The sequence below is a fragment of the Cryptotermes secundus genome, unplaced genomic scaffold (assembly GCF_002891405.2).
Source record: "Cryptotermes secundus unplaced genomic scaffold, Csec_1.0 scaffold1705, whole genome shotgun sequence".
Classification (NCBI taxonomy): domain Eukaryota; kingdom Metazoa; phylum Arthropoda; class Insecta; order Blattodea; family Kalotermitidae; genus Cryptotermes; species Cryptotermes secundus.
The window spans coordinates 1,684,295-1,711,910 of NW_019718639.1; the positions used below are offsets into that span (position 1 = coordinate 1,684,295).

Sequence of the window (27,616 nt, forward strand, 5' to 3'; positions counted from 1 at the left end):
CCGTGTAATCCGGTAGAAGTTAAGCGACGTTTCGGAAGAATGTATTGCCTCCATTTTCAGGATCAAAGAGTAAGCGTGCCTGGTGGCTGATCACATTTTTGTCTCAAATATTGTGAGCTTTTACAGGACTACACGGGGTCAGATCCCAGAACAGGACAGTCGTTATAGTTGTGTATGCTTTCATCTTTAGATTGTCAGCCGTACACTTGATAAGCCTGTAAGTAAATTTGCTCCTGTGACCCCGTGCCGACGCCTGGCAACGCAGGAGTCTCGCGTTACATAAGCTGGTCACTGCTTACCCTCAAGCCGCTATAAAAGCCATGACGACGCCCACCAGTTCGTGTACTTCACTGGCCACCATGAGGACTGGTATCGTATTCTTCACTGTCGTGGCCCTCGTGGCCTGCGCCTCCCTAGCTGACCACCACATAGAGAAGAAGGAAATCGGTGAGTACGGAGTCACTGAAGCCCCGGAAACGGATTTCTAGGCTTCTCAAATATTTTCACTTGTTAGCAATACTAAGTAATTCTACAGGCAACCAGGAATAAAGCATATTTTTTTTCTCATTAATGATGCTATGTCTACATGAAGTGCATATAATGAACGTGCAATAGGAAGGTCGTAATTTCTTCTGTGGGGGGGGGGTATTTTACTTCGGTGTCGGTAGGCAGATTGACACCGTAAGAAGATAGATGAATGACGATTTCGAAACCATTTCGAAAGAAGTAGCTTCAGTCAAATCGAAATATTAACTCACCATTTACACGACCAGACTGAGGAAAACAACGATAAACCTCAGTCAAGGTAGCCGGTGTCTCCACAGAAGTTCGAACCGAGCACGTCATGAAGACGAGTCTGGACAGTTACCGCTACGACTGGGAAATCGTATTTTTCACACAGGTATATTAAGGTTTTGAGCCGGGATAGCTCAGTCGGTATAGTGACTGGTTGCGGGCTGGACGACCGAGGAGTCAGAGTTGGAGTCCCGGTAGGGGCAAAAATTTTCTCTTCTCCACGTTGTCTAGACCGGCTTTGGGGCATACCTAACCTCCTATCCAATGGGTAAAGGGGTCTCTCTCCCCGGAAGGTAGAGCGGCCGGAGTCTGAAGCTGACCACTCATCAATTGCCGAGGTTAGGGAAACGTGGATCTATACATCCACTTCCCCATACGTCTTGGTGGCGTAGTGCTTAATTAGTGACAACTTTACCTTAAGCTCTACTCTCATAGGTAAATTATGAGAAATGTTAAATGCAGGTATTTGGTACCATGGGCTTTTGACCATCAATCGGATAACCAGTCGTGTATGCAACCCACATAACACTATGGAGAGAACAGGGAACATACCAGACCGAGGACATGGTACTTAGTTTAGGACCTAAGTAGTGTTAGTACTTAGGACCTAAGTAGTGTTAGTACTTAGGACCTAAGTAGTGTTAGTACTTAGGACCTAAGTAGTGTTCGTTAGCCTGGATGTTTAGGAAAAAAATCTGGTAATTCACGTTAGGAACATAAGTCACCGTGGTGAGCATTGTGAGCGGCAAACCATCATCTCTGGCGTGGGGAAGATCGTCACTGATTCGCACCTACAGGATACAAGGGGAGGGGATAGCAAGCATACGGCATAGTAAGACAGCTGCCAGAATGGATGTTATCCAGGATCTCAGCAAAGCCAACTAGCCTGGGTTTTCATGAACAAATTAGCTGATTACGGTTAGACGGGAAGTTTCATGGACCACTGCCGACATAAACCGTTCAATGTTGGTTCTCTGATTAAAAAAAGGGCACAATTTGTAGAAATAACTTCGGGAATTTCGGTTTGAAGGATTTTAACTGGGAGGGCTGCATGGGACGCGAGCAGTAGCAATTCAGATTTTAGGAACAATCTCAGCGTTTGTTTGAGGACAGGAAGACGAAAAATGCCTGTGTTGAGGTGGCGGGACGCGGGGACTTTCCGATTCATGATTCCTTCACATCTGTCCACCTGAGAATTGAAAGGGAGGGGTGAGCGAAACTACACTTAAGGGGGAGGACAGAAATTGTTCCGACTTTGAAGGTTCCCAGGTAATGCCCGCTCGTCCTTCTGCTAGAGGTACGTTTGAGGAAGGGTAAAGCGTTTGGAAGTGAATAAGGTAGAGGGTTAGGATGTGGATTTTGTTACGAGAAGACGTAAGAAGTTGAGCTGAGCTTTTAATGCCTATTGTTAGAATTCATTTTGATATTAACTTTGGGAGGACTGCACTGGAATGAGATTATGATGTTAACATTGGGAGAGCTGCATATGAAACTTCCGAAAACAAGGTTACAACACGGTGCAAAGAACAGGCGCGAACATTCTGACTGCTGATATTTTCATGGCGCGACATACGGACAGACTGAGTTCCTGGTGCTCATAGGCGGACTTCATACGCTCTGGTCGTTCACGCAGAGACAGCAAAACATTACTCAGGCGTCAATTCTTGGGTAGAAATTGTAACAGTGTGGCCCTGAACATACAGACCACAAAGAAAACATGAACATATATTGTTACAGCGGACAAGACGTTCCTCCAGAAGCAGAGGAACATCCTGCGCCTGCTGTACGGGATTCTGCAACCCAACTTGTTCAAGGATCAAATGGAAGAGGGGCTGAACTACAACCCGAAGGAAAATATCGATAAATACGAGGTAAGAACAGCCACCTTCTGTGCCAGTACATCTCTCTCTGATGTACACCATTCCAATAAAATTTGATTCAGAAGAAAATGAAGATGAGACTGAACTCGAGTAATGCTTGCTACCATTCACTCCAGAACATTTCGTCTTCTCGTCTGCCGTCCAAAAACACAAAAATTAGAATATACAAAATTATAATTTTGTCTATGGTTCTGTATGGGTGCGAAACTTGGTTTCTGACATTAAGGGAGGAACATAGACTGAGGGTGTTTGAGAACAGGGTGTTGAGGAGAATATTTGGACCGAAGAGAGATGAAGTGACAGGTTGGAGAAAACTGCATAATGAGAAGCTTCATAATTTGTACTCTTCTCCAACTATAATAAGAATGATCAAGTCAAGGAGGATGAGATGGACATGGCATGTAGCACGAATGGGGGAGACGAGGAATGCGTATACGATATTGGTGGGATAGCCAGAAGGAAAGAAACCACTGGGAAGACCAAGGTGTGGGTAGGTGAACAATATTAAAATGGTTCTAAGAGAGATAGGATGGGATGGTATGGATTGGATTAATCTGGCTCAGGATAGAGACTAGTGGAGGGCTCTTCTGAACACGGTAATGAACCTTCCGGTTTCATAAAATGCTGGGAAGTTCTTGAGTAGCTGCATAATTGGCGGCTTCTCAAGAAGGGCTCAGCTCCATGAGTGTTGTATATTCTTTCAGCGGTAGCATAGTTGGTTGAGGGGCTATGCTACAAGCCGGAAGGTCGCGGGTTCAAGTCCCGATGAGGTCATTGCATTTTTTTCAGCCGCACTAGGCCCTGGGGTTTACTCCGCCTCTAACAGAAATGAGTACCAGGAATTAATTAAATAATTTTCCTGGGGAGTAAAGCGCGGCCGGCGAGTAAGGCTGACAACCTTACCGCCATCTTTGAGCCGATTGTCTAGATAGTGTGGGAGCCTCAACGTCTCACAACCTGGTACAGTGTTAACTTTATTTTTTTACTTTTACAATTTCCTTTAAAAATATTTTAATGCGACGCGAGTAAATGACAGGAAATTTAGTACGAAAACAAATGAAAAATTTACTTCAGAATATTTGATGGGAAGAAATCACTCGGGGAATCTTAAGTGTAGATGGGAGGATAATACTAAAATTGATCCCAGGGAAAAAGAGTGTGACTGTGAGGACTGGATTCGTCTTGCTTAGAGTCCAATAGCGGGTTCTTGTGACTACTGCAATAAACTTCAATTCCACTGCAAATATTTATTTTCTCAAGCAATGCTCAGATTCGCGAAGTTGGCACGCCATATGTTAAGTGTGAAACTTCTCGAAATCTTGACGACTGTCAGAGAGTGCTTCCATATATTTCAGTTTAGAGTGCCTTAATTGATATGAATTTGCAGAAACTCCTCTCAACTGCTATAAACTCTACACTTCGAGAGTGATCCTAACTGCTGACGCAACAATAAAACATATACAAGTAAAAGACAAGACAGAGTATATTCAAATTATCAAAACAATTTGTTCGTAATTAATTTAACGGCTTCTCATGCCAATTCAAAGTAAATATCTCCTGATATGAAAGTGATGATTGATATTGTCTGTAACTAAACTGCACAAGGACTGAAGCCATGACCTCCGTTTCAGGATCCAAAAGTGGTGTGGAAGTTCATGTCGTTGTGGGAGACTGGCACGGTGTCCAAATGGGAGCCCTTCTCCTTGTACAAGAAGCCCCACTGGAAGCTAACTATTGCTCTATTCGACATCTTCTATTTCGCCAAGGACTACGATACGTTCTACAAGGTAAGATTTGTAATACCACCTATAAAATAACATGAATATGATAAATATGCCTTTCTGAAGGTACTGGAGACAGTACATCTGTAGATCGTCCTTAGTTAGGTAACGGCACAATAATAAACACTCATCTGAAATTTAACAGTCACATTTATATGGTCAGAAACCTTGTGACATGTCACAACAATGCAACACTTCCTGAAGACTATCAACACGTCACAACAGTATGACATTTTCTGAAATCTAACAGGTAAAACAATGCAAAACTTCCTGAAAAGCTAACAGCACGTCAAAATATCAGACTTCCTGATAAGTAAGAGGGTTGCAGATGGTGTATGCCATACTGTAATACACAAAACTCCCAAAGGCGTTCTTTCATATTTAATAAGCGGAGGTTTACTCGCGACCTGTCTACAGGCGGTGTTCCAACAAAACACAAAATGCATCAGCTGAAACGAGTACACTCGTAATCCAACAGCACAACAATGCACAATATCGGATTGCAACAAATCTATGAAACGCTTTATGAGGCATATAGGCAAAGTCCATTTATGTCCTTATGTAAAGTAGATTTTGTTATGAATTAGTATAATTGAAAATCCAAATTTCCTGAAAAGTATTAGCGAGTCTCCTATTCCAAATTGTATACGAAATACAGACACTAATGTAAGTCACAGATAGAAAAAAGGGCGCAAGAAAACATGAGCTCCACATCAGGCACCCTTAACAATGCATTACAACTGACTCCAGTTAGAGACTGCTGAGTTTGCCTACCTCTAGGAGGAAATCCAGAATATTGTAATTACGACTTCCTTGAATCACAGACTTCTGAAGCAGTGCTCACACCAGCTGAACAGCAATGAAGGGCAGTTTCTGGTTACTGTTGCAGACGGCCTTATGGGCGAAAGGCAAGGTGAACCCCAAGATGTTCTATTACACCATCAGCGTCGCTATCAGGCATCGCGAAGACACGAAGGACATCCTGTTGCCTCCTCCATACGAAGTGTATCCATTCTTCTTCGCGAAGAGTGACGTCATTCAGATGGCCGAGAAGTACAGGATGAAGGGTAAGGCGGCCGCTTCGCACACGCCGATTCATGGGACAGTCGGGAAGTAATGCTTGGGTGCTGTCACGTAGTATGTGTGACTACAGACGGGGTTTGGATTGGTGAATAGATTTATTGGCCACTTATACAACTCGTTACTACACTACATAAATTATTATCGCAGACATACTAAGTGTTCTCAGTCTGTTACAGTCTTCACTAGTCGTTTCCTGGTAACGGCTTCTAACGGTGTAGAGTTTCAGCTTCTGTGCTAAGTCTTCTCATCACAGACTCCCTTACAATTAACCAGGCTGGCGGTCATTTCACACCAATCTCTTAATCTTCTCTTCAAGGATTGACTTCCAAATGACAAATGAACTCCCAGTCTGAGTCTTATACGAGTATTACGACCGACGGTCAGTCGGCCAGTCTGTCTTGGAATAAAGCACCCATCTGGGGCTTACGACCAGATTTTTATTACTGTCAGGCAGTTGCGGGTTTGTTGATGTGGGGCGCTCTCTCTGACGAGAGGGCGGATCTGTCGTTTACAATTGCCGCTGGTCCTCGCCAAAGTCACTTTTGAACACACAGCATTTGCTTCCGTAAAAATGGCCTGCTTATGGTATGATGTACCTCTAAAAATGCTTAAGACAAAATTACCTCCACATTTTGTCAATTATGTTGGATGTTGTCCATATCCGGGGAATATTTCACATATACGACGTTCTGGAAGTTTTCTCTAAGTCGTAAATTATATTAATTCATTGGCACAGCATCTGGACATTTACTTTTTCTCTCTCTATTAATCGCCGAGCACAAAAGCGAGTACCTGCGGCCACCTAAAGATGATTCGATGATCGGCCTATAGTAATGTATGGACGCGTTACTCATAATATCACAAAAAAAATCAACGTTAGCTACGCCACCTATTTACCACGTTTCCCATTTAGCGCTTGCCTGCGAGACCAGCAGTTCTGGACAAACAGAGTCATAGTATCTTTAACTCTGCCAAGACCACTGATTTGTCGCCTACAGCCATCTCTGTCTATGTACAATTATCTCTGCAGTTGCTTCAGTAGCCTAACTGACCGCGAATCACGGGTACTAGCCTCCACAAGAGGGTATGAGCAGGGAAGACAAATAAGTCTGTTGTCAAAGCACAAGAAAGCGCGTTTAGAAATGACAAGTAGTTCTGTAGTCCAAACGAATTGGTGTATGATGCTCTGTCTGCAGATGTTGACGACCCCAATCACCACACACACATCATCACAGTCAATCAAACGTGGACGAACATGGACCAGAAGCTGTCCTACTTCACAGAAGACCCCGGCCTCAGCACATTCGTCATGCACTACGGACATCTGTACCCCACATGGTTCAACTTCACACTGTACGGTCATCACATCGACCACTGGGGCCGACAATTCTACTACACGCAGAAAATGTTGTACAACAACTACTTCCTGAACAGGCTGTCACATAATATGCCCGACGTTGAACCTTTCGTCTACACGAAGCCCATAAAGGTACTGTTATATCTGTAACTTATTTTTCGGTATGAACAAGTTTGTCTGTTTCATTACACTAGTGGAATACTTGTAGATTCCAATGGGTTCTGACGATTGTAACACTGAGAATTACTGGGTTTTCGGACCGTGTCCATCGTCTGGTGTTCTAACAACCAGAAAACACAATGTTTCGGAAACCAGATCTGTTTCCGTCCTCAGGTGAGGGGGGAGATACCTACTCTGTTGGGTCCCTTAGAAGGAGCTAGCGTCCATCAGCGGAATACTCTTTGCACTCGACAGTGCCCGCTTCTAGCCACAGTCTGCATACACACCCCTCCTTGGTCTACTCTTAACACAGTACAGCAGAACACTCCCGGCTGTGAACCTGAAAGGTACTTAGAAGACAGCCTCACACAATAACGGTAATAATAGTTTACAGGTACGTTTCCTGGGCAAACATCGACACTGTAATACTGACTGAAGCACATGTTTACGAGTACTGCTGTCATCTTCTGTATCTACTCATAACTAAACGGAGTTTTGCATTTGGTTTCCTTGGAAACGACACCGACACATATTACGACAAACACTGGACGGATTGGTGTAGCGGTAACACCCTATAAACGTATTCGGGATGTGCTCGGTTCGAACCCAGGCCGGCGAATGAAGTTTGCATAGTTTTCCTCGGTCCCTAAAGACAAATTCCGGGAGAGTACCTTGATAAAGCCATGACCAGCTACTTTCTAACCCATTCCAATTCATTGGAACTATATAGCGTCATTCGACGCTATATAGTTTAGCTACTAACAAGGTCGTACAATGCCCCTCCCTACCCGAAGTTAATTAAATGTGGACTCTGGCTCGAGGCGAGATATTCATAGCCTCTGATTCATCTCGTATCGGATGGAAAATCTCCCCTTGCAAAGATACGTAAAATTGTCATCTTCCATTCGCTAGGAAAACAGGAAATTATTAATAAGCAAATAACTACACGTCCACAGTGTGGCTGTGGCCTCGCGGGGGCAGCATGCTATTACCCGGATGGGGGAGGGGATCACAATATCAATCTCCGGCAACCCGAGCCCCTCAAAACTAAAATATTATTCTGCAACTACGAGTATGCAGATATCATGACCGGCACTGTCCGTCGTCTGGGATATATTTAAAATGCGCAGTGTTTCACAAGCTAGATCTGTTTCCGTTATCAGTTGTATGGGAAGGGACAGAACACTTCTCAGGAGGGCCCACTGGAAGGGCCTAATCTCGACCAATGGATTTTGCCCCATTACATCTTATGATTGAAACGGACCCAGCTTCTCAGAGGCTGCGTACTTTACACGAGCCCCAGACAACGTAATATCTGTACAGCGAACATATAATTTTTTTATTGCTGGTGGGGTGGGACTAAGTCCCTTGTACTGCGGCCACTTCTGGCCTATTGTACCAGCCCCAGATGATAGGTGAGGGTGATTGTGGAGCAATTTGTGGAATGAAGATTGGCAGGTGAAACCAAAGTACTCGGAGAAAACCTGCCCCAGCGCCACTTTGTCCACCACAAATCCCACTTGACCAGACCAGGGATCGAACCCGGGCCGCCGCGGTGGGAAGCCAGCGATTAACCGCTTGAGCTATGACGCGGCCGAAGACACAATTAGCACGAAAGTTTGAAGAGCCGTTGTTCCACAAAGCACAACTGCCATCCGAGAAGAAGTACTACGAGCAGATATTGCGGTAGAGGGGGACACTAACTGGCTGTCAACACAACAATCTACGTATAAATAAAACTGACATTGCGTTATTTGTTTTTATTACACATATCAGGACAGTTTTCGATCAAACTGAACATTTTCTGATGGTTTATACGGATACTGTCGCGTGTATCGTGACTAAAGACGGGGTCCGGATTGGTAATTGGATTTATTAATAACCTACAGGTCGTAACTACAATTAATTATTACATTATTGCTGGTTTACACAATGTACAACCAATCTACACTAATCTCTTCAGTCTATCTGCACTAATCTTCACGGGTTTATAACAGGGGAGCTGTAACAGTCTCACTGAATAACACACTCAAAATATTACCCATAAATAAAGACTTCTAATCACATGTTAAGACTTCACAGGCCGACCTCCTGTACTCCTCTGTTTCAGTTCCAATTCGATCTGTTCGCGTGCCTCTGCCGCTACTACGAGCACTTCTCGTAACTGTCCTGAACTGTCCTGAACTGGCATCTAAATTCACTTCTCTTATCAGCACTCTGCCCGACACGACGGAAAACACCTATTATTATAGACGTGTTTACATTTTCTTTGCTTAGAAACGGATTGCAAAACACCGTTGTTCTACTGTTGCTTGGCGCGGACGACATTGAAAGCACAACCTCCTCTATTGTTGCGTAACCTAGCAACGGACCCTATCAAGGATTTGTCTTCGCGGGAACTAGTTTACCAGCACGTTGCCTAGCAATTGGTGTACATGTAACAATACATACCACTGTTATTGAATTGTTTGTTTAACATGGTTCCGTAATACAATAATGTGAATAATGTAAAAGTTACTATTTTTGCATGCGGGTTATGAGAGTTGTAGTTACGTGCTGTAATGCGGGTCGCTTACTTACGCCTTTAAAGATGTGCTGTGACTTATCAGCTCTATACAGTTTTGTGTACTGTAAGGGTAGAACATCGGCGTTTTTGTGGAATTTTTGCTGTAAAAAAGAATAGATGATCGATATTAGTCAATCAATTCAATAATGACGGTATATATTCAAGAAAACCAGGTACTCCTGGCTACAGATCCAGAGGTACCGGGTTCGATTCCCGGCGCTACCAGATTTTCTGAGAAGTAGAGGGTCTGGAATGGGGTCCACTTAGCCTCGTGAGGATAACTGAGGAGCTACTCGAATGAAGTAGCAGCTCCGATCTAGAAAATCGAGATTAACGGCAGTGGGGATCCGTTGCACTGACCACGCGCCACCCTCTATCGGCAAAAGTTGGCACTAACTTCACCGACAAGCGACGGTCGCTCGGTCGGTATAGTTCGCATGCGGACTATAGGCCACGGAGTTTAGTTTTAAATATTCACGTAAACCTCCTGAAAATAATCGCTTTGATCGAAACATGTAGTGGTATAAGAGAAGCAAATATTAACATATTAATATTAGTTTTATTTATTCAGAGTTTATTGCGTTGACTGCCAAATTAGTGCCCTTCATGATAAACAACAGAATGCAAACAATAAGTATTATGGTAGAATCCTCCACGCTTGCCAACTGTCTTCACCCGAACACGTCTGGTTACAGACCGGATTCTATCCGAAGATGATGTATCACAACGGCCAGGAGATGCCACCACGACCCAAAGGCATGACGGTCACTAACTTCGGCAAATACTACATCACCGAAGTCAAGAACTATGAAAGGAGGATCTTGGACGCCATTGACAGCGGCAAAGTGTATGATGTAAGTAATCAGCCAGCAGCTCCGTCACGTTGACACAACACTGCGCCGTACAGAGCAGGGTGGCTATACCAGTACTCGAAGAATGATTGGTTCGATTATCGGCCAGAACACTGGCTATCCTCACTGAGGATTTCCGTGGTTTTCCTCACTCCCTCCAAATTCCGGGATAGTGCCTCGATTAGGCCACAACCGCTTCCTCCCAAATCCTTTCAAATTAATCGTTTAACAATTATGTACTCTAGATACTGACAGCCCCGTAAGATAAGCTAATAACCCACATGATTAAATATATAATATAGAGTAATCCATTTGAAACTATGTCAAAATATAAGAACTTGTATTTCATATCTTATTGAGTATAAACCGTAAATACCCCTTCATGAAGCAAAACATAAATATAGTTAATTTATCCTTTGAAATGTGGCAAATTAAAAAAAAAAATAAAAATTTGCTAGTGGGGGGTGCAGTCCAGCTGGGTCCACTCGTCACGGCGGCCACTGATTGGCCTATTGTACCTACCCTGGGTGAGTATGATGATGGTAAATTCGGTGGAATGAAGATTGGCAGGGGAAACCGAAGTACTCGGAGAAACCCCGTCCCAGCGCCACTTTGTTCTCCACAAATCCCACTTGACCAGACCCGGGATGGATACGAAGGGACATAATGCCTCCATTTTCAGGGTGGAATTCAGTACTTATCTAATACCAAAGAAAACTAGTTGTATAATAAGAATCTTACACAAACATATGTCCTCAGGTAAACATGAATCCTCTCAACCTGTATGATGGTGACCATGGGCTGGAGTATCTGGGCCTCATGATGGGGGGCAGCAAAAACTCCCCCAACTACTATATGTACGGGTCCCTGATGCACCTCTACCTTAAGATGATCGGCTGGGTTACGGACCCACAACACACTCTTGGGGTAAGTACGAAACACATACAGCCATCTGTTGAGAACTGCTTGAACTAACTGTGTAGCACACGCAGTTTCCCAGCGAATGTAGAGCGTCATACCGCAAAATAAATGTTCCACATCTCCGGAAGGGGGGAACTTTCCGTGCTATAGGCGTGCAGTTTGCCTTTAGAATATATAAAAGTACAAAGGTAAGACGAGAATAGAGGAAATAACATAATGAGGAGTATCCTTCACTAAATATTGTTAGAGTAATAAGATCAAGGAGAATCACATGGGCGGGGCATGTAACACTCTAAGAAAGAGAAATGCATACAATGTTCTGGCAGGAAAACCTGAACGAAACAGCCCACTTGAAGACCCAGAAATTGACATCAGGATATTGTTAAAATTGATCTTAAGGAAATAGATGGGGGGTTTTGGAGTGTATTCATTCAATTTATCCTAAAGAAACGGCAGGCACTTTTGAGCAAAGGAAATTAAATTTCTGGGTTCCATAAAGCGCTGAGAATTCCTTCACTAGACGCTGCTCCATGGGATTAGTTGGCTACTTACTCAGTGCTACGGAGAACAGTTGAAAGCAAAGAACAAGTGTTTACCACGAACTAAGGTACTTTGACCCCACATATGGGTTTAGAGTGCAAGCAGTGATATCCTAACGTGGGGTGGGATGGGGTGGTATGGACTGGACGAATCTGGTTCAGGATAGGAAACAGTGGAGAGCTCTTGTGAACATGGTAATGAACCTTCGGGTTCAAAAAAATATTGAGAAGTTTCTTTAGTAGCTGCACAACAGGCTGCTTCTGAAAAAGGGCTCATCTCCACGGTGTTAATGGTACATTTATATATATGACACCATTCCTCTCTCGAGTATTTTCCAAATACACATTCATAATAATCGTATCATTTCTCATTTGATGCTACGTAAAAGAAACAGTTGAAACACCGTTGTTAAATAAAAGTATAATAAAACTTTGCGTAAATCTTTTCATACGTCCTTTAGATTGGCTACGGGCATTAGCATTAAGACCGCCACAGCCGAAGTGATCGCCTTGCTGTTAACCAATTAGTATAGCGTTTCTACAAACAGATGGCACCATGTGCGATATGCCGCTTTTTAGGGGAAATTACGGTCTTTCACATGGGGTTTTCTTTGCAACTCTGCCTTGGTGTTTTAGAATGTAGTTCTATGGCGCGGCTTAGAAGTTAAAGGGGTCAAGTTACAATTCGGCACTCTTAGAAGTACAAGATATGGAGACAAAAAAAATGGGTGAAAATTAATTCACAGAAAAAGGAGCTTCAGATATATTTCCTGAGCAAATAGATGTGGATAGTGTGCGCCATGATATTATCTGTCTGTCTGTCGCAGCTCCCACCCAGCGCCCTGGAGCACCCTGACACCGTCCTGAGGGATCCCGTCTACTACCAGGTGTTCAAGCGCATGGACCACTTCTTCCAGAAATATTATGACAGGCTGCCTCACTACACGCACGAACAGGTGAGTGTTATCTTTATTTTTGGCGCCAACAGTTGACAGGTGCCAATACTGCTCGCGCGTCTTCGCTAATGTGAGTGAACAGCTTAGCGTTGTCACTACTGTGAACGCGAACAAGTGAGCATTGTCACTTCTGTTGGCATGAACGGGTGAGCGTTGTAATTTCTGATCAAGTGAACAGCTGAGAGTTGTCACTTCTGTTCACGTGAACAGGTGAGCGTTGTCACAACTGTTCGCGTGAACAGGTGAGCATTGTCACTTCTGTTGGCATCAACGGGTGAGCGTTGTCACTTCTGTTCACGTTGTCACTTCTGATCAAGTGAACAGGTGAGCGTTTTCACTTCTGTTCGCGTGAACATGTGAGCGTTGTCACAACTGTTCGCGTGAACAAGTGAGCATTGTCACTTCTGTTGGCATGAACGGTGAGCGTTGTCACTTCTGATCAAGTGAACAGCTGAGCGTTGGCACTTCTGTTCACGTGAACAGGTGAGCGTTGACACAACTGTTCGCGTGAACAGGTGAGCATTGTCACTTCTGTTGGCATCAACGGGTGAGCGTTGTCACTTCTGTTCACGTTGTCACTTCTGATCAAGTGAACAGGTGAGCGTTTTCACTTCTGTTCACGTGAACAGGTGAGCGTTGTCACTGGTAAAAGGGCAGTTGGTGAACAGATGCTGTATGACATCCACAAGCAATGACTATAATGAAACTTGGGACGAGTCCGATAGAATAAGCTCGGCAATGTATTCAGTCTCAGTCCTGTCTAAGGATCCTATCAGGAAGACAAACACAGGGTGGACACAGTACTCCAGGACAACTCAGCCTGTGGTCTTTTATGTAGTCTGGTAGGTGAGTACAAACGTTTCAGAAAAATATACTGCCTCCATCTTCAGGATATTAGTGAAGAGAATCATCACATCTCCTGGTATGTTCGTAGCAACGTTTCAAATGAATGCACTGTCCCCATCTTCAGCTAGTACATTTTGCCGAGAAGTTAGTAACCACCTAGAGACAACATGGTACAATAACTCAAAAGGCTTTAACGTGTTTGAAAATTTCTCCCTTCTAGAATGTGACACCGTGTAGTCAAAGAAATATTTCCCGATGTTTCGGAGCAATTTCCTGCCTTCAACTTCCGGGTAGCTATTTATCTTCGTTTACGTATGGTTTACAGCAGAGATTCTCAATTACGGCCAGCAGCTACTTTCGTGGCTAATAAGTAACGAAAATCATTTCCCAGCTTTGAGACGAATTTTCCTCTTATTTTCTGCAAAGCCACTGACTTCTTTAACGCAGTGTTGTAGCTCTGTGTTACGCGGGCGAGAGCCTTCACATTAATTTCTTGTGAATTCTTCCTCGGATAGATGTGGAAGCAAGCTCAGTGAGCGTGTTCCCGCTTGGTGAGCCGCTCGAAACTGAGGTGACCATGTTTTCATCATGCTTTTCTTTAAACTATAAAATAATAGCGACCTCATTTGCAGTCTGCACGTGTTTTTAATTTTAAAATATGGTCATTGGAAAGTTTTGCGCGAGAACCGATTATTTATATAACAGCATTGACGAAGATCCGAAAAATAATGAAACTGAAAGCTATATTAAATGAAGCGGAGGTTGTATAATTAGAGGTATTACCTCGACAACTGTCTGGAGGGATTGGCTAAAACTATAGAAAACCTACCAGGATAGACAGTGTCCCGGCAGAGCAACAGTCAACTCCCGAGAACAAGTCAGAGGCGTCATCGCTTGAGCCATCCTGCTTGGTTCTAACGTATTGTCACGTGTCGGGTATGTGTCACGCGACAAATAACCTTACGCCGTATTGAATCTAGCGAATTTATTGCACATCCGCTCTTACATTTACACAATTTACAATCTCACAACTACTGCCATCGGCAGTATCACAAATACTTCTCCTGCTTCCATTCACTCCGGCGAATGCTAGAATGCAACTAATTTCGGTGACTTCACAATCCACACTGTGTCACTCCTGATCATACACTCTGCTCACATACAGCTCAGCTGGTTTTTTATGCCTTCCCTGTTGCCTCGTGTTACCAGCGTTGTCCCCTGTTACGTCACAGTGGAAAGTGTTGTTATGTCACCGCGGGGGAGGGGGCGGAGTGTTGACAGGCTTGTTACCGTAGCAGCGGCAACGCTCCGATGCTGTTACGTCACCGCATTTGCATAGCGCAAATACGTCACAGTATCATACATAACTCAGAAGTTCACAAGTTGTTATCTTCACCCCTGTCAAAACCTAAAAACTCAACCGCCCGTCTCTGACTTCTTGCAACATGCAACTTAGGGGGTGTTCAACAAGAAGCCCGGGCAGGCGACTTGGGTTCCCATTAAGACTGCGGTCTTCTGAGTTGTAACGCCGCGTAGCTCAGAGTCAGACTAACATTTAAGAGAAATACATCGCCTCCATCTTCAGGGTAGAGAAATAAACCAAATAAGAAATTGTCAGGTCTCAATTTCCCGCCTCCTTCTGGTTTCTCGTTTGCCATACTTTTTGAGCTTGAAGACGAAGTCGATATGTTTCGCTTAGTGGGGGTGAAATCCAGCTGGATCCACTCGGCACGGCGGCCTCTGATTGGCCTATTGTACCTACCCCTGGTGATAATGATGATGGAGAATTTGGTGGAATGAAGATTGGCAGGGGAAACCGAAGTACTCGGAGAAAACGCGCCCCAGCGCCACTTTGTCCACCACAAATTCCACTTGATCAGACCCGGGATCGAAACCGGGCCGCCGCGGTGGGAAGCCAGCGAATAACCGCTTGAGTTATGGTGCGGCCTAAGTCGCTGTTTCTCCGAAACGACTATCTGTCTCCGAACTACACCGCGTTACAACCCAGAGCAAAGTATACTTCATAGGCACAGCCGTGTCTCCTCAAAATACAGTCTAGCAATTTCATAATGTTCTGCTAATGATGCACCCTCAGACATACACGTATTTAGACATAGAATATACTTCAAAACATAATGATATGTTGAATTTCTGGCTTCAGCTCGGCTTCGAAGGAGTTAAGGTGGAAAACTTGGACGTTGGCAAGCTTTACACTTACTTCGAGCCCTTTGAGTTCAGTCTGGACAACGCCGTGTACGTGAAGACAGACGACATCCCGAAAGTGGACATCGGCGTTCGTCAGTGGCGTCTTAACCACAAGCCCTTCACCTACAAGCTCGAGATGACCAGCGAGAAGGCGACCGATGTTTACGTGAAGGTCTTCCTGGGCCCCAAGTACAATCACCTAGGCAAGGAATACGACATGAACGAGCGTAGGCACTACTTCGTCGAGCTGGACACCTTCCCGTACCACGGTACGTCCAAACGCAGGAAACGACCAGTACTGAAGAGTATTATCTTGTGCGGAATGGTGGTATAAACTGATCTATGTTTCGGATAAACTTACTACCTCCAATTTCAGAGCCGAAATGGAAGCCAAAAATAAGAAAAAAAAAAAAAAGCAATCACCAGGCAGGGCTAGGCTCAGAGAAGAACACTCTTCATGCGTGAGAAAATGAAATACAACAGGGGAGAACCGATCTTTCTGGGAACCTTCCGACTCCACTATATTGTTCTACTTCTTCATTTCCAAATATCTCCCGTTCACGTCCCCAATTCATTCTCTTCGACTTCTCGTTTGTGTTGCTATGAATTCGGTTTTCGCATTACAACCTTGTCGCATTTAGTAGAGTCTTTCAGAAGCTGACAACTGCTCAGCTAGTCAAGAAATTTCCCGCACTATATGCAACCAAATGTTCATTACCGTATCCATAACAGTCAAACATGTGCTGAACCAAATTAATTCAATTCACATTCTCAAGCCCTTTTCATTTAAGAGTTGTTTTATTATTATCTTGCAATCTATGCCTAGGTCTACCGAGTGGTCTCTTCCTCTCCAACTCCTGCATGCACTTCTCAAGCGCCCCTGCCAACCTAACCTTCACTGACAGCCAATGATAGAGATGGCCATCCTGCATTTGAGATTTCGTTGTGGCCATGACTTGGCGAGCCACCTGCCATCCAGAGCGGATGTGAGCATAGAACCAGAAGAATATTTATTGTTAGAAGCCTTGCCTGGTGATGGCTCTCTCGTTTATCGAGTCGTTACCACGTAACTTACAATGTTTAAGTAATCACGTCACAATATTATTTCATGAAGACCATGACAGAACACATTTCTTGAATTGTCTCATTTATCTGAGGAATTTGTCTGCTGTGTTTCAGTTCAAGCTGGCAAGACTGTTATTGAACGGAACTCCGACGACTTTTCCGTAATTTCTCCGGACCCCGACAGGTACAGGACAATGTACAAGAAAGTACAAGACGCATTTGATGGCAAAACACAATATTACATTGACAGGGTGAGTATCAGCTGTCAGTACTTTACATTCTACTTACGAGATAGCTCGCAAAATTATCAGTTTCCGTTATTATGTATGAACGCTATTGCTGTCCGAAATGAACGCCATCTTCTGGCAGTTATAAAAGTGACTTTAAAGGAACTAAACCCTTCGTGAGGAGCTAACGGTAGCTCAGCTATTTGGTAAGTTCGCCCCCTGTGCTCACACTGGTCCGTTCAAATCCAAGGCTCGCGGCGAGTTGTTAACCCTTGACCCCATCCAAATTCTGAAGTGAACTGTTTTGGCTATCTGTCAGTGGTTGCCAATATATTCGTACTTGCACCTCCCTCCAGACCTGGAGGCGCAATGCAGCGTTGACAAAGGGCCCATTTCACAAGATCACTGTCAGAAATAGAATTTACTGCTGTAAATAGTAGTATATACACGTACGATGGCGTTTGCTTTCCTTAAAATATACAGCGTGAAAGCACTGAATTAATAGTTGTGAAAACTAAGAAGACATGGGAAAATTAAACCTTTTATCTTTCCAATTATGAATTCGGGATAGTTAAGTCGTTATTGCGACGGATTGGACGGCTCAGGTTCGATTCCTGGCAGTGTAAGTTTTTCTCTCAACTACAGCGTCCAGACCGTCCTTGGGGCCCACCCAGTGTCATATCCATCGGGTACCAAGGTAACAATGAGAAGAGACAAAGCCCCGCCATTTATTACATAAGTTTTCTACCTATTAACTTCTCCAGCTTTCTTCTGTGTTCTTTGCAGTCCTAAATGTTTTAGAACGATAGGTCGAAGCCGATGTTTAACGCCGTCTCCCACGTATAACACGCGCATATTAATGATCAAAACTTTGTTGATATGGTAACTAGAAATTGGGTAATTTCAGAGCTTGTATCTCATCGTTTGAGGAACGCGGTAGAAGAGCTGGTTGAGGCACTATGCTACAAGTCGGAAAGTAGCGGATTCGATCCCCGACGAGTGCTTTGAATTTTTCAATTGACCTAACCCTTCCAGCCGCACTATGGCCCTGGGGTCGACTCAGCCTCTAACAGAAATGAGTACCAGGAATCTTCCTGGGGCTAAAGGGCGACCGGCACGTAAGGCTGACAACCTTACTGCCATCTGTGAGCCGACTGTCTAGAAAATATGGGATCCTTGACGTCTCACAATCCCATGGGCCTCCACAGCCTGTTACAGGGATAGCTTCACCTTTTTTATGTCTTGCCGTTACAGTGACCCTTTATACATGTAAATATGAACAGAGGTATTGAAAATGTAGTGACAAATATTTCTCCTTTTCCAGACCATCAAGAAATGCGGCTACCCAGCGAACCTGCTATTGCCAAAAGGCCAAAAGGGAGGAATGACCTTCACCCTGTTCGTCATAGTGACGCCGTACATCAAGCAAGATGAGCACGACAATGAACCTTATGACTACAAATCAGTCACTTACTGTGGTGTCGGTCATGGCCGCAAGTACCCCGATGACAAGCCCATGGGATTCCCCCTGGACCGCGAGATCCAAATCGACGAGTTCTACACACCTAATATGTACTTCAAGGATGTCAACATCTTCCATAAGTCATATGAAGAACTCACCCCCACAACTCACTAATCAGGAACTATGAAATGTTCCGACTTCACGTCCGAGGGGCACAAATGGGTTCAGTATTTCGAAAATATTAACATCTGAAGTTTTCACAGCGGCGAATATTAAGTTTACTTTCTTCTGGGATATGTAGTTTCGTGTACATGAACTAATGTTTCGAAGGAACCTGCCTCCTCCATGTTCAGGTTTGAACTCCATGGAGCAGAGGCCCTATTCAAACGCCAACAGTACCCCTCATCTTTCACAGAATCCGTAAGTCCATTACCGTGCTCAAAAACCCCACCCCTTGTCCCTATCGATAACCAGATGAATCCAATCCACAATCTCCGAACCTATTCCTTCAAGATCCATATAAACACCACTTCCTATCTATGCCTAGGTATCCCCAGTGGTCTCTTTCCTTGAGGTTTTTCATACTAAAATTATGTACACATTTTTATTCTTTCCCATGCGTGCTACATGCTCCAACCATACACGTTGAAGATAAAGGCAGCACATTCCTCTCCGAAAATTTGGTACACATCTACCAAACTACATTGCATCGCATCCCAGAAGGCTGTAGTTACAATCTTCGAACTTACCGGCGGTTTCTATTGGAATACTGAAACCATTCTATTGTCACATTTTGCTCCTGTGAACACCTGAAACTGGAAGCTATAAGCATGAATACATGTGTCTGTATTTAAGTAGCTCAAATGCTTTGTGCGTAGTCTGTGTGATGTGTAAGTACATCTTCAATGAATAGAGCAATAAACTAAAATAAAAAAAATATATATCGTCATTTGTGTAATTACACCCCTTCGTATCGAGCTAAGACATTACGCAGGAACGTAACTCGAAGCTCTAACGCCTGAAGAGGACGATTTGAAGCCACTTTAGTCTTCTCCTTTAAAACTGCTTTTCATTCCATTCTGTAATATCGTTTTTTTTTGGCCAAAAATGGTAAACATTGCAAGAGAAGTAAAGTAAAAAAATATTCTACGCCATGCTATAAGAACCAGGTCTTCTAGGTTGTAACACTGCGTAGTTCGGAGAGAGTCCGACGTTTCGGAGGAATCTTTGACGCTGAAAATGATGATAGGTTTCTGCGAAACGTCTCTCCGAACTATGTGATACTCTTCACAGTTGCCGCCATGAGAACCTCAGATCCAAAATGAATTCTCTTGTTTCCCAATTCTTGTTACGTTCCAAACCATCATTTCACTTTCGTACCAATATTTCATGTGAGATTTCACGCTTTCACTGTGACTGTATACAGTAATCCGTGTGAATACGGAGTTCGAGTCTGACGTTTCGGAGACACGCCCCGCCTCCATCATCAGGGAGCTCTCATGATATAAATTCCTCCAAAACACTGGATACTAGCTCAATATTGACATCACTGGTCACCCGAGAAGACTTCGCTGTATACTATCTGACCTCCATAAACATGAAGAGCAGACGTATGCAAAAGTAGCACAAGTCCCGCTTAAATTTCAAGGACAACTTGTTAGAAAACAATTCTATAAATTATATATATATAACCTCAGTGACTTGAAAAGTTCTGGCAAAGCAAATATATATATACTGAGATACTAAATTTCACAGAATAACAATATGTAATAAGTGGTGCTGCTATCTAGAGGAAACGTAGGCGAAGTTTGTCTATAAAAACAAACATCATCAGAAATACATAGCCTGTCTTTTTCTTCAGCTGTCAACTCAGAAACACAATGACCATTAACTAATTCACCATTAAACACAGAGATACAGTTCTTCCATCCACAACTTGACCAAAAGTAACACTCGGTTGCTGAGTAATTCGGCCCTCAGATACAAAAGAATCACAGAGACACTACATAGATGTCACCAAGAGCTATTATTCCCATTTTCTTCCTATGTAAAGTAATATGAAGCCCCTGTACTTAATTAATTCAGCGATTAAGCAATATGCAATTAACACGTATGGGGAAGAGGAGATATTCAAGCTATGGTCACTTTACCCCCGGTGGAAGAGCGCCAGGTACCATTTCGATAAGAGGCCCAGTAGGCCACAGAGCCGGTCTGGACGCACCGAACAGAAAACGTCTGTTCTATTATTGCGCATTCCATCGTTGCCGGGTAAAGAACTTATTCACAGAGCTGTTTCCTAGCAACGGCTGTTTATACTGCCGCCTGTTTACAAATTGCTTCTTGGAAATGGGTCTGCATGTCACAATATATTGACCGTGTCTTTAAGTAAATCATAAATGAGCAAAATAAATATTTGATTTTGTGGAGTGACTATAGACGGGGTTTGGATTGGTAATTGTATTTATTGAACGCTTGCAGAACGTAACTAGAAATAACTGCGATAGTCTCAGTGATTTGCACACTCCAAAGATCACTGTAACCTCAGCACAAATAAAGCCTTCTTAGTTTACTATGTCCTCACCAGTCGTTGCCTGGTGACAGATCCCAACAATGTCCTCTGCTTCCTTGCTCATGTTCTTACCGTCTGGTGACTGTCTCACCTCCTACTCTTCAGCCGTCTCAAGACGTTCTTCTAATCAAGTAAAAGTAAGTTATGTTACGACCGACTGTTGGGTACGTGTCTGTTCCGGCCAATACCCAGCAATGGCTGTTGTTTACAGAGCCATTATTTAGCAGTGTCTCTTGTATAGCTGCTTAATGTGCAGTCGTTACCTAGCAACGGCTCTACATGTCACAATATAAATCTAACCATAAGAATAAAGAACGTTGGATTATTATCGCAACTCCAAAGCATTCAAAACTACAAACTCAAGTCTGTATTGCAGTTCAATCCATCCAAGATCATAAAATGGTTTCGGTAACGCAGCCCGGCTTACTTAGGGATAGCTCAGTTGGTATAGAGACGGATCATGGGCTGGACGGCCAGGGACAAAAGATTTTTTATCTATTTCATAGTGTCCAGCCTTCCATCGAAAGAACGTACTTTACGACGGACGTTGCTGAGGACACCTCACAGTTACAGAATGCGGTGCGTATTTTTTTGTCTGCAATGGAGCCAGAAGAAAGCGTAGCATTCGCCTCTCGTTTATTTCTACAACAGACGTCACGACGTTCGTTACAACGGACGCATTTTGTGCGCGCGTGTGGCCACAGCCTATTGGCTACCTAGGTCTCTTCACCCGGGAGTAAGATGGCCAGGGCGTGAAGCTGACAACTCACATCCATCTAGTGGAGAGGTCAAGAATGGTGGAGCTATACCTCCACTCCCCATTAGTCTCCGTTGTATGGCGAAGGTAAAGCTTGCCCTATCCTTAAGTTCCTAAGCAACTGAGCACCTTGCTATGAAGGCGTATGGGGGAGTAGGGGTATAACTATCATTCTTGGCCCTCTTCGTGGTGAGGAGGTGCTTAATTAGTTAAGCGCAGGGAAAAGTCAGCCTTTATCTTACTGATTTAGGGACAACTTTGAGTGGCCCCAAGCAATCTGGATCCTTTGTGGGCGCCCTCAGTTTCCGAGGGGCTGCAGACATCGAGCACGTTCTGTCAGAGATGAGCATTCACAGAGTACACTGCATCGTGGCGACACTTCCCGCAAGCGGCGCTTTCCGACAGACTCTACTGACATCACTGGTGAAAGGCCACTCGACATCCTGACATGGCGCTGGTGCTATTTCGTCTCGACATAACCAATTCCAAGCAGCAGAGTCCTTCAAGAGAAGCTGCTAAGCTGTTCAAGAAAGTCCTCGAATTTAATTGAAACCGAAGGTTCATTACCGTACTCATAAGAGCCCACCGCTGGTCCCTAAATTGGGCCAGATGGATTCAGTCCAAACTACAGCATCTAGATTCATTTTACATTTATCTTCCCATCTATGTCGAGATTTTACAAGTGGTCTATTTCCTTCACTCTAAAAAAAGAAAAGCTATTCCTGTATCAGGCCTTGAAGACCCATAGGGTTGTGAGACGTTAATGTCCCACATTATCTAGACAATCGGATCGAAGATGGCGGTAAGGTTGTCAGCCTTACGGGCCGGCTGCGCTTTACTCCCCAGGAAAATTATTTAATTAATTCCTGGTACTCATTTCTGTTAGAGGCTGAGTCGACCTCAGGGCCATAGTACGGCTGGAAGGATTAGGCCAATTTAAAAAAATCCAATGCCTCATCGGGACTTGAGCCGGCGACCTTCCTTCTTGTAGCATAGTGCCTCAACCAACTACGCTACCGCGTGCCCCATTTCCTTTACTCTACCCTAACAAAATCTTCGAATAAATTTGTTACATGCCCTGCCTATCATTGTATAACCCTTATTCAGGTCACCTCAAATTGAAATTAAGGCCAGAAGGAACTAGAGGCATGTACATAGTGAGAAGCTTTATGAGTCAAATTATTCATTTTTGTTGCTGTATTAGGATATTAAAATCGGCTATACGTCGACATATATGGAGAAACGAGAAATGTGTTCGCTCTTATATACCTCCGTGGCCTGTAGTCTACAAGAGAACTATACCGACCGAGCAACTGCAGCTTGTCGGCGAAGTTAGTGTCTCTATGGTCTAGTGGTCAGAGTTCCTGGCTACAGATTCAGAGGTCACGGGTTCGATTCCCGGAGCTACCTGATTTTCTGAGAAGTAGTGGGTCTGGAACGGGGTGCAATCAGCCTCGTGAGGAAAACTGAGGAGCTACTTGAATGGAAAAGTAGCGAGTCCGGTGTACAAAACCAAGACTAACGGCGGTGGTAATCCGTTGCGCTGATCATGTGACACTCTCTATCCCCTAAAGTTGGCACTTATAGCTGAAATCCTTACATAAACCAGCTAGAATCTGTGAGATACATGGGGAAACATATTAAAAGGGACTTAAGTAGAAAGGTTTCTTTATTGCTAGTGGGGTGGGACTAAGTCCCTTGTACTGCGGCCACTTCTGGCCTATTGTACCAGCCCCAGATGATAGGTGAGGGTGATTGTGGAGCAATTGGTGGAATGAAGATTGGCAGGGAAAACCGAAGTACTCGGAGAAAACCTGCCCCAGTGCCATTTTGTCCACCACAAGTCCCACTTGACCGAACCCGGGCCACCGCGGTGGGAAGCCAGCAACTAACCGCTTGAGCTATGGCGCGGCCAAATAGGAAGATTACTGTGATTCGACCTGAAGTGGTTCATGTCAGGTAGCAACAGTTAAGTTATTCTCATGCCCCGTAACGTAAGGTACTTCATTTAGTTAGTTCGAGCGCATAGGTTATTTACCGACGCTGCCAACAGCCCACAATATATTTTGTCAAATGCGGGGATGATAAACCGGAAAAGAATTCAACAGTAGCACGTGGAGCGAAACGGTCGTGACCTAGTTCGAGGTAATATCCCAGCATTTGCTTGGAGACACTGAAGAAAACCAAGAAAACCTTCGGTCATATTAGTCAATATCCCGTCCGAGATTCGAACCGGATACATCTCAAATGGAAATCAGAAGTGTTACCGTGTGAGCCACATTTGCACGGCGAAAAAAAAAGTCTTGAACGCTTTGTGCAAGAGTCATTTCTTGAAGAGCCTACACGATGAAAATCTTGACACTCTGTATAATGAGAATTCGCTGAACACTATTTAGGTGACTTTTTTGACACTCTGTATAGTGGGAATTTCTTGGTCATACTGTATAGGAATTCAGACTTTCACATTTGTACTTAGTCGTAAATTAGTTTGTTATTCCTCAAGTATATGTTAGTACGTATATATATATAAACACGCACTGATAAACTTTCACAGCAATTAAAGGCTTTAAATAAATCACCGCATACAAATTTTTCCATTCGCAGAAAACTTTCGGAGTTGTTTGCCAAAACTTCAACAGATACTTTTAGACAGTCATAACGAGGCTCTTAGGTAAGCCGCACACCGGCAGGCGTCAAGACATGTAACAGTCAAGACACGATGTCTGCTACATGACGCAAAGAATGGAGCACAGTTGAAACGAATGAGTTTATGAAAACCGCAGCACACCGGTCTGAGTCATGATGCTGACGTCATGACTCAGACCGGTGTGTGGCGGTTTTCATAATCTAATTCGTTTCAACTGTGCTCCATTCTTTGCGTCATGTCGCAGACAACGTATCTTGACTGTTACATGTCTTGACGCATGGGGGTGTGGGGCCAACCTTAACATCTGCGTCTATTTGACTGATTTCTATGTTATTTAACAAACCTGCTTCAACTGCGAAGGTTATATACTGACGAATATGACGGGACCATTATAGCAAGTGGTATTTGCTGATTCCTACATTGTCTGACCACGCTATATCAGATTACAAGTTATGTAGAATCAAACATACAGAACGGTGAGAATGAGAGTTTAAATTTAGGAGTTACATAATGCCTTGTACGTGCAAGATTCGAAGTCTGTAATTAACGCTGATTGAATCTCGTCATTTAATGACGTTAATTCAACTATAAGTGATACAAAGCATCCAATAAGCAGGTGTTTAAACAGTCACCCATTCAAGTATTCAAACTGTCACTCAGAATGTCAAACAGCTACCCAGCTGATCAACCAGTTAGTCAAGGAAATAAGCCGCCGATCATAATGACCGCTCGAACAGCAGGGTCGTGGGTTCGAATCACATTCGAGGCATGGATGTTTGTCTCCGTTTATTCTGTGTTTTTGTTCTCCTGTGTAGGTAACGGCCTTGCGACAATGTATGGCCGCGCCATAGCTCAAGCTGTTAGTCGCTGGATTCCCACCGCGGCGGCCCGGTTTCGATCCCGGGTCTGGTCAAGTGGGATTTGTGTTGGCCAAAGTGGCGCTGGGGCGAGTTTTCTCCGAGTACTTCCGTTTCCCCTGCCAATCTTCATTCCACCAAATTCTCCATCATCATAATCACTCGGAGCAGGCTACAATAGGCCAATCAGTGGCCGCCGTGCCGAGTGGACCCAGTTGGACTCCACCTCCCACTAAGCAAATTTTTTTAAAGGTCTTGCGACTGGCTGATTCCCCGCCAAAGGAGTCCTACCGACTGTGTATATGATTAGGAAACTGTAAAAACATAGTCCAAGTTTCATCGTGGTCTGTAGCACTCACAGAGTAGTACCAGTTAATCAGCCATCCAGCTAATCAACCAGTCAGCCAGATAACAAACCAGTCAATCATAACAGAATAATTCAGCCAAATAACCACTCAACTATTCAATCAACCAATCAGTCACTGAGAGAGAAAATAATCAGTCAGCCATCCAGCTAATCGGACAGAGAAACTCAATCAGCTACTCAGCCATTCAACCCATCAACCAGCCCGTCAGCCGGCCAGCTATACTACAAGCGAGCCACACAGAAAGCAAGTAATCAGTCACCACTGCGACCTGATAAGACAGCAGTTGTTTCCCTGCTCTAATTAACGGCCTGTCTCTAATTGGACGCAGTTGCAGTTGCCAGTGAAAGCGCTCTGACCTGTTGCTCAACCCCTGACCTTACGCTGCTTCTGGTTCGATAGAAAAGTTGGAGAGGTCCGCGTGATGAGGCTGGGTGAAAGTTCGCACTTACAGCGATGGGCAGTTTGCCTGGGCTGTCACTCAGCTACGGGGCTTAGCGAATGCGTAATTCAGGTCCTGCTATACTGAGATGGGCGGAACGCGTAGAGCGCGTGGAAAAAATGAAAAATTAATGCAGAATATTACTCAGAACCCTCCCCGAAAGGAAGATGGCACTTGGGAGACTTAGAATCAGATGGAATATATTAACATGGACCTTAAAGAAAGAGGGTGTCAGTCTGGATTGAATTATACTGGCTCGGGGTACAGACACGGAGGGAGAAGGGAGGTAGAACAGGGAAGTTTATGAAAGAAATACAAGCAGAATATTTTCTGACAGCTGTCATCACCCCAAGCCCACGTTAGGTGGGTCCCTGTCACGACGGCATGGCGCGTCCTCAGGTTGCGGATGGAGGAGACGCCCTCCAGGTATGGAGGGAATCTACGAATATATTGGATCAGCAGTCGCGGACAGCCGACAAGGGGTGGTCCTCCAGCTTGGGGGTTGGGCGTGAGGCGAACAAATCCTCACCGTAAAAAATAAACTCGTTGCGAAAATTCTCAAGAAGCCTCAGACCCGGAAGGATTCCTTGGATAAACGACCTAAGCTAAGGAAAACGGACATGAGATTCAGTACATGGAATGTTTGGAGTACACGTATGTATAGGGCGGCTTCGCTCAGTAAAGTGGCGGAAGAAATCTCAAAGTATAAGTTAGATTTGGCGGAAATACAGGTCAGATGGGGCGGAAGTGTCACTGAACCAGCAGGAGACTATACGTTTTTCTATGGAAAGGGGAATGAAAATCATTAGTTAGGTACAGATTTTTGTAAATAAGAGAATTGTATAAGCAGTTAAGAGGGTAGCGTTCGTTAGTGATAGGATATCATATATACGTGGTAATACTAAAAGGTTGCTGGTTCGGCCCCAACAGAAGATAAAATTGATGACATAAAGGTAGGTTCTATGAAGAACTGGAACATTTGTTAGATCAATTCCCGAAGTACCCTATGAAAATTTTGTTAGGANTAGTTAGGTACAGATTTTTGTAAATAAGAGAATTGTATAAGCAGTTAAGAGGGTAGCGTTCGTTAGTGATAGGATATCATATATACGTGGTAATACTAAAAGGTTGCTGGTTCGGCCCCAACAGAAGATAAAATTGATGACATAAAGGTAGGTTCTATGAAGAACTGGAACATTTGTTAGATCAATTCCCGAAGTACCCTATGAAAATTTTGTTAGGAGATTTCAATGCCGAAGTAGGGACGGAAGACATTTTCAAACCAA

At 44.0% G+C, this 27,616-nt stretch overlaps 1 protein-coding gene across 1 annotated transcript in view; it reads left to right on the forward strand.

Moving 5' to 3' along the window:
• Positions 1-305: 305 nt before the first annotated feature.
• Positions 306-27,616, forward strand: part of LOC111863802 (hexamerin) — a 51,992-nt gene continuing 24,681 nt past the window's right edge. Inside the window, exons 1-11 of the mRNA XM_023850512.1 lie at positions 306-447; positions 2,533-2,666; positions 4,307-4,462; positions 5,346-5,523; positions 6,736-7,028; positions 10,317-10,475; positions 11,232-11,399; positions 12,760-12,888; positions 15,896-16,208; positions 17,119-17,255; positions 18,556-18,864. Coding sequence (XP_023706280.1) covers positions 321-447; positions 2,533-2,666; positions 4,307-4,462; positions 5,346-5,523; positions 6,736-7,028; positions 10,317-10,475; positions 11,232-11,399; positions 12,760-12,888; positions 15,896-16,208; positions 17,119-17,255; positions 18,556-18,864 — 2,103 coding nt within the window. The 5' untranslated portion in view covers positions 306-320. The remainder of the gene's footprint in view (positions 448-2,532; positions 2,667-4,306; positions 4,463-5,345; positions 5,524-6,735; positions 7,029-10,316; positions 10,476-11,231; positions 11,400-12,759; positions 12,889-15,895; positions 16,209-17,118; positions 17,256-18,555; positions 18,865-27,616) is intronic.